Here is a 13,219-nt window from a genome sequence, read left to right as displayed (position 1 = left end):
GTGAACTGTATGACTCTTAAGAGGCATATTGAAAAAGGATGTGTTGGAGGTGCACAGCGTAGAAGTGAAACTAGTTTACACCAAGAAGCAAAAAGAAGAGTTGGCTGGCCATGTAAAAAATCTAGACAACAGATTTTATGGTTTATCTATTGAACAAGTATGTAAACTAGCTTACGAATACAGCATGACTAATGACTTGAGCATTCCACCAAGCTGGTCAAGAAACAAGAAAGCAGGTGAGCCGGTGTTTAAAGTGTAGCAACATGTGTCTAATTGGTTTAGATCTACGCTAAAAACATCCAAAGTAACTGTGACTAAGAACAAGACAACAAAAACTAAGAAAAAACAGCAAACAGATTCTTCATCAGAAGAAGAGAGTTAGCCCAAGAATTATTGTGTTCTGATGAAGAAAGTCCAGATGAAGATGAAAAGGAAGATGTGCGTACTCCTACTAGAGACAATATTAACATCAAGGATCATGTTTTAGTTTGGTACGAAACTAGCAAAGGTTGACTTGCAACAAAATTCACATTACAGTTATTTGATATCAAAAGATTCACCATGTTTTACTCTGCTGTGTTGCAGGTGCAAAATATGTGGAAATGTGATTACAAGCTCTTAAACGCTCAAAAACGAAAAGCCGCTGTAGATTGGAATCTCTATATTTCGATGACGTAGCCATGAAATTTGGTTATCGTCTTGTCACGTGATGTTCTCACGTGACAAGACGGCATGCAACACAACAGAGTAAGACAAGACTCACCTGCAACACAGCAGAGTAAGACATGGTGAATCTTTTGATACCAAATAACTGTAATGTGAATTTTGTTGCAAGTCAACCAATAATGTTTAGTATGCAGGAAGAGTCATGAAATGTAATGAAAACTCTGTTACCATCAATTTCATGAGAAAAGCTGGAGACTGCTTTGTTTATCCAGAGGAGGAAGACATTCATGATGTTGACTTCGAATCTATAGTAAACACTGGTGGGACTCTGAGGGTTAGAAATCTAACTACATTCAGAGTGGATTTATCTGCTTATACTGTAAGATAAACTATTTTCAATAATACTGCTGATAGAGACATTGTGGGCAACACACTTTTTACTACATTATTTCACGATAATGCTCATACAACTTGCTTCCACATTTTATGTTATAAACTATGTATATTTAGTTTACCATGTTCTCTGTCTTAGTCATGAGTCAAATTTAGTTAGCCCATTGTCACACTTTATGTTTTAACACAGTTAAAGATATCAAATATATATTATGTGCAAGCAAATCACATATTTATTGCTATGGCTCACTTTGCCCCATTGGGTGGATCACTTTGCCCCGGTAATGGGGCAAAGTGAGCCAGGTGTAACATGTTGCAAATACAATAAATTCTCGCGATTGATCCAAAATGGAGCATTGCAATTCAAATACAATAATAAACACATGTTGAACTTTCTATAGACCAAGTTTCAGCTCAATTCAAGCAGTCACTTATATTTTATTTGAGAAACAAAAAAATTGGCTCACTGTGCCCCGTCTTCCCCTACAGTTATTTGGTATCAAAAGATTCACCATGTCTTACTCTGTTGTGTTGTAGGTGCAAAATATGTGTAAATGTGATTACAAGCTCTTAAAAGCTAAAGAACGAACAGTTAATCACCGCCATTACAAAACTGCCGTAGATGATAATCCCTTTCCAAAACGGCTCATATGAGACGTAGCTGAACAAGATGGCTTCTGTTTACATTTTCATGCAACCTCATTCGTCGAAATATTTTCACAAATATACTTCACGCATTCAATAAAACCATGTCTATTGTCTTAACGCGTCTATTTTATCGTCATTGTAATGCTGTCACTTTGAGCACTGATATCTCAAAACCTACTGTAAAAATTCGTTTAATTTCTTAACCTTAGCTTGAAGGAGTGCATATCATTCTCTGATAAACATGACGAGCCTGTTGGTCACCTGTGATAGTCGAAAAATGCTGCTAAAATTATTCGCGCTGTTTGACAGGAAGTATTGGTTAAATGATCAGATTACGACTAGACGATTAAACCAAGCCGAAACAAAACTGTAAAGTAGCGAGCATCTATATTTGGTAAGGGCCCTTCGGTAAAACCCGAAGGGTTTGTCATAAACTAGTGCTATGAGAAGTTTTATATTGAGCCTTTTATTGGCCTTTCAATTCACGTGAGAACATCACGTGTCAAAACAATAACCAAATCGTTTGACTATGTCTGAGAAATAAATTGATCCCAATGTACGGCGGTTTCTTGATGGCTGCAATTAACTGTTCGTTTGTAAGCCTTTTATAAGAGCTTGTAATCACATTTCCACATATTTGGCACCTACAACACAGCAGAGTAAGACATGGTGAATCTTTTGATACCAAATAACTGTAATGTGAATTTTGTTGCAAGTCAACCTTTAAGGATTAAGAATGGCTGTATTACAGTCCAGGCAACTGTATAGCGGCACTTTATGGTCCAGGCGTAAATACAATAAATATATTCTGAAAGCATAATGAGTAAAATCGGAAATGTGTTATAGAAGGACAGCTCACAGTCTGTTATACTGGTGTAGGACTATTAATGTTGACATAATTATAATGCATCAGAAAGATAAGCTCGCAGACACTGCAGATATCAGCATAGAGATAACCTACACATACCACCTTTAAACCTATGTGATTCCTTGTTTGCTATGACCATAGGTGAAACACGAAGTAATGGAGGCTAAAACACCCACTGAAAAAATATCGAGCAAATTCACTGGCAAATCTGCCAGAGTCAACACTGCAGCTAATGCATTCTTGGGTATTAGGAATGTTTTAGACTTACTAACATGGTAATTGTGATTGGCTGGCTGATCGTGAGAGAATATGAAAACCAACTACACCATAAGAAAATAGTTCGACTTATAATAAAAACTAGGTTGCTCTAAAATATTATTATTGCCATTCAGAATAAAAACTATCCTAAAAATAAAATTATTTAAAACGATCACAAAAATTTATAATTTGTCAAAAATTGGTTTGCGTAAAATCAAATACAAAAGAGAAGACTGTTGTTTAACGCTTTCAGTGTTATGCTAGCTTCCAGTGTTATGCTAGCTTCCAGTGTTATGCTAGCTTCCAGTGTTATGCTAGCTTCCAGTGTTATGCTAGCGTTTGGTAATGCCTTGCAATTTGCTCCCTGTCAGTTTCAATCTTTAGACACCTTTAGACAATCAGTAACTTAATATAACCATTAATGTCAGTTATATAAGGCTAGGAAATCACAACAGACTAAATATATAAACCGCATCAGATGATTTGTTTGCAAAATTGGAAACATTTTGAATATCTTTAGTTTGATTACTAGGTCATTGTATTGCCATAAATCTATAACCATATTGATCCTTGAAACAGCACTTTAAAATAGTGACAACAATTTAGAGTAGAAGCAATAACAGAATAAGTGAAACTTTGTTACTGTTTTCAAGTTCTTAGAGTCCTTAGTTGCCCCCAAAATATGCTCTGAAACTCTAGAATACAGTACTACAATACAATACTGTACTGCTCATTCTGAAATAAATTTTAAATTTTGTTTTAACACTGACTATGGTGAGCAGTGGTTCTCTGGCTGTTCTGTCTCAATAATTAAATGGAATCTAAACTTATGCTCAAATATGTTTATAAATGAGCAGTTTAAGATGCTAGCAATCAGGCAGAGTATTCTGTGAATGAAGGTAAAACATCAGATATATTATGCAATATGAATACAGAAGAGTCCGACATATCTGCAATTCTGGTAAAAAACAACTGCATATGCACATAAATTACTCAAGAACCATTTTTTGACAGATAAAAATGGCATTGTTATCATTTATTTGCAAAAAGGAAAGTCCTAAATTGAAATAATCATCACTAATAATCATCATTTTTCATTGCTAGATTTTAATGGCTAAATCTGGACATAAGGTTGAAAAACACTGATATCTATACATGTATATGTATATATAGAAGATATAACCTCCACCTTGGGTTTGCCCTAGTTCATCATTCATCCAGTAAATATGATTAATGAAGGAGATAAAAATTCTTGAGTGAAGAATAAAATCATTGAACTACTCTTAGTGGTTTAGGTATGAAGGTGCTCATGATAAACAGTAAGTATATGAGTGGATGAAGTAATTCCAGCTATTGCATCAAGTCAAACCTGTATGTCGATTCTTGCTAGGCAAAATTACCATCGTTTTTTTACGTCATCAAACCATTTGCACATGCGCTAGTTCACGAAAAAGCCGCCATATTTGTAAAAAATGATTGTTATTCTTCTATTTAATAGTACTTTTTGGTGTTGTTTTGATACTATAATAAAAAAATTGACAACAAAAACATCGTATTCAAAATTTAATTGCAAAAGCTTCGTGTTTTTAACGATAAAATTGTCTATAAAGATGGCTGACAACGATAAAATGATGTCACGAAAAAATGAAGGATTGGAAAAACAACTTACAAATAGGTTAACGACTTTGCAAGCTTTCAGACTATGCAGCGGGGAATGACAGCGAATTGGCATTTATTATTTAATGATCCACGCTCGTTTTAAAAGAAAATTAATTTAATTTAATATAAAAATTGAATTATTATAATAATATAACGAAACACAAAATAAAAAATGTTGCAACAAAATTATTAAAAATGTATTTAATGAAATATAGTGAAACTTATTGCAAGATTTCCAATAGCAACAGCTACTGTATGTAGACACGTCAGCAAAACAAGCTTTTGATGTATTTTTCACATTGGATCTGCCTAATATAGTTTACATTGCAAAGAAGATGCTAATTCTGACACCTTGAAATGCCTCAATATTTTACCTTCAGCGTCTTACACCCTTTAGAGTTTCATTTACTTTCTATAGTATAAGATATGCAAAATATCAAACCAGGCAGTAGACAACTCTCAAAGAACTTGATATTGCTCATGGTTGAACTCATCTTTTACCAAGTCTGGGCTTCTCTTCTAAAAGTTTCAATTTTAAGATATTTGTTCAGGCTGTAATAAGAGGTAAACTGCTGAGATTTCATGTTACAGCACAACATGGTTATACGAAGGAAAAAAGTTCTTTCCATTATTATCTCAAAATATTTGTACTAAGAATCAATTCACTTTATGCCTAACATTTAAAGAAGGTCTCTATTTGTGACCATATGAAAGGCACCCATTTGTTAAAGTGAGTTAATGGACTCAAATTACAACAGTTTTCAGTTAGCCTCAAAACCAGGGTTTAGAATTTTTTTAACTACATTGTACATTAAGCTAATAACTTATAGCCTCAACAGATATATTTTTAAACGACAGGTAAGTTTTCAGAGTTCTTACCTATCAGCAAACACTCGCAGGTTCTTGCGATCACATAGGGCACTGCTGATCAAGGTTTCTACTAACATTAATATTAATGGTAAATGTTTCACATTTTTGTATAGCACCACTTTCACAAAGATACAAACTTTAATTTTCAAAAAGCTACAACAACATGAGGATAAAAGCTGACCTTCAAGCAATATTGACAAAGATCGCCATAGAGTACTCAATCCACTTTCAACCAGGAGTCTCAGACTCAAGTATCATATAGGTACTATAATGTAGTCTAATCATCATAAAAACGACCACAACACTCCTACAATGGTGAAACTAACACGGATAAGCTTTGCTCATATGCATAGGCTACTCCTAAGCATGAATAAGTTGCTAACATCTTACAAAAGTACCTAAGCAAACTCAGCAAACAATAATACTAACATAATTCATTTTTGAATAACATTTTTCATAAATTAAAATTGTCAAATATTGGGTGAGATATCTCCATAAAGGTACAATAATTTATTTAATTCGTTGCACAGTACATAAAAATTCTACAATTCCTTGATAAATAGATTTACGGAAAAATCCCATGCAAAAATTTATGCATAGCAATAAAACAAATGTACTATAAAAGAGAAATGTAAACAATTAATAAAAAAGTGACAAATAAAAACAGAATGATGACCGTAGCTTTATCTCAGAGACAAGCAGACAAAGGTATAGGTTAGCTATTGCAGGAAATGGACAGGACCAAGGTGAAGTTGGAGATGGAGATGACTTGGAATATTTAAACTAACGCGGCTTATTTATTTTGTTGTATTTCCATAAAAATTTCCTTTTAGTTTTTACTTTGAGTCACTTCATTTACACTTCCACAACGACAATGCTATAAGGAACTTTAATAAATATCACAAGGCAATGTTACAGATTACTTTGGCTGTCCAGTTAAATACTTGCTTGACTTTTATGCCGTATGTTGAAAATACAAATATTATGTAGCAATTCCATTATATGACTAAAGCCTGGTTTCCATATGACAGCGCAAGGCGCGCAACAAGGCGCGCAACAAGGCGCACGACGTCGTGCGTAGGCCAGCTGTGATATGGAAACGTCAACGAACGATGATCGCGCGACGTGCGTACGCTGATCACAAGGATCCAACAGAATGATTCCTTGCGATGGGTGCGCGCGATGATGTATCCCACAATACACCGCTAGACCTTTTGAGCCTATCCCACAATTCAAACGGAGGGCTGTTTTCCGAAGAACTCGGTCTCCCGTACGAAAGAGTAAGCCTGGTTTTCATATGACAGCGCAATTTCGCAACGGAGGGCTGTTTTTCCGAAGAAACCTGTCTCTCCTACGAAAAAGTAAGGAAATTATCCACCCTGTCCAAAGCAAGCATGGCGCCTACGCGCGATATGGAAACACTGCATCGCGACCTAAGAAATGCATTGCGTACGATCACTGGGCCGCGCACGATCATTGCGCTGTCATATGGAAATCAGGCTTTACTTACACTGTTTGCATAATGATTAAATACTACACACCTAGATGTATAGCATAATCTGAACACAGTAAACTATTTTCATCGCCTAATAGAACTACATATTACACATTACACGTTGATTGCATATTGTGATAATCATACACACTGACATAATGCATAGTTTGTGCGCAAACGCCGATATACATAGACAGAGAGAAGACACTGACACATCTATGATTGGTTGAAAAAGCTGATTCCAAACAAGCATAATCCATTTAATTTCTTTCCAACGCAAGCTGGAAATCTCTATGAAGGCTGCTGGTATAAATTGTCACTGTCTATGCACCCGTTCATATAGTTTCCTGAGTAATTAAATATACTCTATATTTTCCTAAACCAGAACACATAGCAATACAAATAACTGCATCAATGTTATTACTATCCTAAATCATTCGTGACCCAGATTAAATATTTAAATCGATGACAGTACTTCAAAAACAGCGTTGAAGAATAAGTCTAGCTTAGAGACGACTGAGGCTAATTTTCATTGGTCAGGTTATTTATTTGTTAGCATAATGTGTCGGTTGGTAATGCCCGTATGTGTAACTAAACCACAGCAGATATCCGCACTGTGAATCGGCTATGCATTCCTTCGGTATGTGACCAAGCCTGTACATTGAACTTCCAATTGATGTACTTACAAACCATCATTTACGGGTTTCCTAGCCTGACTGCACAAAGAAAGCAGATGTTTGTTGATATAGTCAGTCATATGATTACTTAAGTCATGAGCCCTTGACCTCAAACAAACTTCTCATATTTTCATGTCTATTGTTAGCGTCCACTCATAAGATAACACAGACAAACGTCCTTATTCTGTCGATACATATTTCCTAGAATAGTCTACATAAGTAGTCCTATTTGTGAAAAATAGTTTGGAATCGACTGTAAATGGCATCCTTGTGCCCAGCATGTATACAAGGTTATAGCAATCATAGAGAGCTAATTACTGTGTAAATGCTCTCTATATTAAAATACAGCTTTTGTTGAGGCCTAACATTTCTCAATGGCACTATAATCAGTTTAACCAATCATAAAGCGGACCACTGCAGATGAATGACACATGTAGACATCGCACTTCCATGAGGCACTTAATAATACAAGTCAGGAAATAGCCAACAGGCAATCGAAGCCCTTAACAACGACTCAATGCCGCCTTAGCTTTGGTACAAGCACAGTGTTAAAAACAACTACATATACTGCTCCACGCTACAGAGTCGATTATACAAAGACAATTTTGGTTTTTATTTTTTCTTATCCTATAAAATAGACAATTTTGATAGTATCGGTTTTGAAAAAAACCAATACTTTTGTCTTCGCATGTTTCCTATGTTTCAGTTTATGAACTTCTTGTTACTACAACCTACAATTCACCATCCCGACTCCGCAATACTATTAGATTACCAACTTTTAAAACATGTTCAATCAACTCACCAATTCCTATTTTCTGTCTTTTTATTTTATTGTTTTTCTTTCTTTTGGCATGTAATGAAAAACATTATTTTGCTGATGATTACCAATGTCAATAAGAAGTTATACACGCATACAATATTATTTGAAAAGTTCAACTGCTACTGGTACTAAGGCTACTATGTTTTTCCAGCGTAGTGACTATTTGAACTGTTCAGAAATGTTTACAACTTAGTTTGCTTGCCAGCCCTGAGAGTTCATAAGATGGAACAATAAGTGACTTTTTGTTGTGTGTCCAAATATTCTATTGATAGAATGCTAATCTAAAGTGATTACAATGGCTATTACCCTAAAGCAAACAATCGTCCGCATGTGTGATATATTATAGTAGCGCCAACCTAAATTGTTAGCTCTTCTTATCTCCTATTGTTTTGCTACACCGAGGCAGGTGCCCTACAATTATAGAACGAGAGGCATCGGCTAGTCATAACTAAACAGCGCAAGACCCTAGAGAACCTGCGCAGTTTCACACTTACCTGCAGGGTCAATGTTATGACTAGATTGTATTTGGTTAAAGTTCTAAATGCTTTCTCACAGGATTGTCGGCACTTGCTGCTTTCTGGCTGGGGATTCCTCTGTGGAATTCTCTGCAGACAGAAACGATGTATCACAATCAAGATTTTAGTTTATAGTGACGCAGTAAAGGCTCTGTTAATCTTGGATTAAATAAAAAACATTCCACCATCGTTAGTAATAGCTATGAATAAACAACTAATCCATAAAATACTACAGTATATATGCTGTATATATATATATATATATATATATATATATACTGTAGCCTATACACATATATATCTCATTTGATAAGAATATTTAAGACAAATGCAAAAAGAGAACATGTGAAAAGCAAAAAGTTCATACAATTAGAACATCTGTGAAATATGAAATTTATTGTTTTGAAAAATGATAAAGTTGAGCCATATTCTTCTCCACAAGCAAGCAAACATTTGTTAGCTTTTAACAGGACATTCCTACAATTAACTCATTAGAATGTAAGGGATGATCCTGAATTGATTGTCTACCATACAATCAGAAATTTTAAATTATGATGAAAATATAACAAAAAGCATGTCAACAAGTGTTTACTTAGGCAGGCTCAAATTGAAAAGAATTAACCCATCAGCAGCTAAAGTTGACTTGTCTGACAAGAACGTAGCCTTGAGATTACGCTAAGACATCGAATGTTCCAGTGAGCTGAAAAGGATTAGTTATGTCATAAAAAAGGACAACTATGGCTGACATGCGTGAAAACAAGTTCATCAAAGAGAACAGAGTAACATTGCTTTATAAAACTATATAAATTAGCAACACAGCTATCTGCGACTTTATCAGTTGCAAGTCTAAGACAAAAATATCCAGTCAAAAACAAACTAACAGGCCTGTGAAACTGGTGATAAGCATGAGTGAGCATCAGGGACAACGTAATTGGTCTCAAGCCAACTCGGTACACATTGGCTTCGCAAACTATGCCAAAATCATTATGAAATTTCAGCCACAATGCGACCAAGCTGAAAAATGAGATGCCAGGCAAGGAGTTAGAGTTCAAAGAAAAGCCATGCTCTCGATTTAGTCGTTTTAGTCGCTTTCATCACTAGTTGAACTCTAACCATACCTTACGGGCAGAGAACTGCCAGACGTATAAACATGTGACATTTGAATTATACTACATGTTCAAGAAGATGAGGTAGCAAGGAATGCGCAAGCTTAAAAGATACTCACTTCCTTGATATAAGTTATCTGACACTAATACAGACCCTTAGAGAGGTAGCTTTGGCATACGTGATTTCATTAGCAAACAATTTGGCAGCTTACGCTGTCACTACTAATAGTAATCAAAACCGTAACAAAGGAAATTGAAGACTCTGAGAACATGTTTTGATATTATGGAGAAGCGCTAGTTGATGCAGATTTGTACTATGAGTCACATATGAGCAGCGAGGGAGGACAGCTAACTCGAAACATGTATGCTACCGGGAATTATCAAAAGGCAATTCCAGATAAAAGTTCAAATCCAGAACTGTAGAGTACTACAAACTGTAGAGTACTAACAACTGCATAGTACTAACAACTGTAGAGTACTATAGACTGGAGAGTACTATAAACTGTAAAGTACTACCAACTGTAGAGTACTATAAACTGTAGAGTAGTATAAACTGGAGAGTACTATAATAAACTGTAGAGTACTACAAACTGTAGAGTACTACCAGCTGTAGAGTGCTATAAACTGTAGAGTACTATAAACTGTAGAGTACTATAAACTGTAGAGTACTATAAACTGTAGAGTACTATAAACTGTAGAGTACTATAAACTGTAGAGCACTATAATCTGTAGAGTACTATAGACTGTAGAGTACTATAAACTGTAGAGTACTACAAACTGTAGAGTACTACAAACTGTAGAGTACTATAAACTGTAGAGTACTATAAACTGTAGAGTACTATAAACTGTAGAGTACTATAAACTGTAGAGCACTATAATCTGTAGAGTACTATAGACTGTAGAGTACTATAAACTGTAGAGTACCATAAACTGTAGAGTACTACAAACTGTAGAGTACTACAAACTGTAGAGTACTATAAACTGTAGAGTACTATAAACTGTAGAGTACTACAAACTGTAGAGTACTATAAACTGTAGAGTACTATAAACTGTAGAGTACTATAAACTGTAGAGTACTATAAACTGGAAAGTACTACAAACTGGAGAGTACTATACTTAAGAACAAAGATATGTTATAGTCGGCAGGTCATGTTATAGGCAGCAGGTTAAATAACTCACAGTGCTTAATGCATTCTGTAGGTTATGCTGCTCCCTGAGCAAGCTCCCAGCCTCCGTTAAGCTCCTCAAGAGGAAGGAAAGATGACGGCGAGACAACTTCACGCTCTCCTGGTCCTCGGAGGTAGAGTCATTCATGAGAGAGCTGCAATAGTCAGCAGCGTTTGTTGTTCAATGATGTGGTGACAGCTCGCAAACAAATCTGTGTGGTACCTAAACATGTGGCTAGGCTGCCACTACATACTGCACTGTACACAGTATGCTCTGTTGAACAAGCAGCAGTGGCAATGTAGTTAGGGTTAGATCAAATGGTAGTAATTGAGATCCTTTGCTTTATAAAATAGTGCAAGTATTGTAGGTGTTATATTCTAAATCACTAAGTTTCTACGAGGCTATGCTATCTGAATACTGTTATTTATGTCTTCAACAATCAAGGCTGACTTGTAATTCCGTTGAAGTGTAGAAACGTTTTTAAGAAATTGTTTTGAAAAACTGAGTTGAGTGCACTACCTTGGAATACTAACTAGGAATACTACCTAGGAATACTACCTAGGAATACTACTTAGGAATACTACCTAGGAATACTACCTAGGAATACTACTTAGGAATACTACTTAGGAATACTACTGCTGCCTAGCGTAAAATGTCGACTACCTAGGAATGCTACCTAGGAATACTACCTAAGAATACTAGCTAGGAATACTACTTAGGAATACTACCTAGGAATACTACCTAGGAATACTAGCTAGGAATACTACTTAGGAATACTACCTAGGAATACTACCTAGGAATACTACCTAGGAATACTACCTAAGAATACTAGCTAGGAATACTACTTAGAAATACTACCTAGGAATACTACTTAGAAATACTACTGCTGCCTAGCGTAAAATGTCGACTACCTAGGAATACTACTTAGGAATACTACTGCTGCCTAGCGTAAAATGTCGACTACCTAGGAATACTACCTAGGAATACTACTTAGGAATACTACCTAGGAATACTACCTAGGAATACTACCTAGGAATACTACTTAGGAATACTACCTAGGAATACTACTTAGGAATACTACCTAGAAATACTACTTGGGAATACTACTGCCGCCTAGCGTAAAATGTCGACTACCTAGGAATACTACCTAGGAATACTACTTAGGAATACTACCTAGGAATACTACCTAGGAATACTACCTAGGAATACTACTTAGGAATACTACCTAGGAATACTACTTAGGAATACTACTTAGGAATACCACCTTGGAATACTACTTAGGAATACTACCTAGGAATACTACCTAGAAATACTACCTAGGAATACTACCTAGGAATACTACCTAGGAATACTACTTAGGAATACTACCTAGGAATACTACTTAGGAATACTACTGTTGCCTAGCGTAAAATTTCGACTACCTAGGAATACTACCTAGAAATACTACCTAGGAATATTACTGCTGCCTAGCGTAAAATGCCGACCCAATTGAACAATATGTCGACTACAAACTAACCACTAAAAAACTACATATCACTTAATTTGTTAGGGCTGGCTTGTTTATAAGAAAACAGTTAAATAATGTCATTTGAACTAAAAATTTCCTTTGAAAGAGTATTGCTTCAAGTTGAAAACAAATAGTGAAAACGCCTACATCACAGCTTTCCTATGGAATAATTTTAAAAATCAAAATTTTTGAAAGAGCACCCACCTAATAAAGGCTCATTAATAGTGTGACCACAAGGGAATTTATGCATCAAAAGGTGATTCAGTGTTATATAAAGTAACTAATTGCTAATGTGGACCCCTATCCCCCCTAATTCACATAATCTGGTTATTACTCTCCCATAATTTGGCTAAAAAATGCCCTTTATTCAGAGGCTTGGTTTGTGTAATAATAAAAACTATCGACTAATGTGTCATTCTGATTTCTCTATTCTTGCAGTTACCGTTATATAGAAGCCCTGAAATCCTTTGTACTAACTGTAAGACAAAAAATCTACAAAAACATATATTTGAGTTTTTCAACAATATAGAGGTCTTCAACTATTAGAAATGTTCTCTCATTCAAGTGAAT

At 35.4% G+C, this 13,219-nt stretch overlaps 1 protein-coding gene across 2 annotated transcripts in view; it reads right to left on the bottom strand.

Moving 5' to 3' along the window:
- The window catches only part of LOC137404088 (uncharacterized), a 35,932-nt gene that overhangs the window by 22,321 nt on the left and 392 nt on the right, over positions 1 to 13,219 (bottom strand). For both annotated transcript variants that reach the window (XM_068090243.1, XM_068090244.1), the window contains exons 2-3: positions 11,155 to 11,296; positions 8,849 to 8,959 (exon numbers count right to left, since the gene is read on the bottom strand). In XM_068090243.1, the coding sequence (XP_067946344.1) occupies positions 8,849 to 8,959; positions 11,155 to 11,296 (253 nt within the window). The remainder of the gene's footprint in view (positions 1 to 8,848; positions 8,960 to 11,154; positions 11,297 to 13,219) is intronic.

The sequence above is a fragment of the Watersipora subatra genome, chromosome 9 (genome assembly GCF_963576615.1).
Source record: "Watersipora subatra chromosome 9, tzWatSuba1.1, whole genome shotgun sequence".
Taxonomy (NCBI): Eukaryota; Metazoa; Bryozoa; class Gymnolaemata; order Cheilostomatida; family Watersiporidae; genus Watersipora; species Watersipora subatra.
This window is presented reverse-complemented; position numbering and strand designations above follow the sequence as displayed.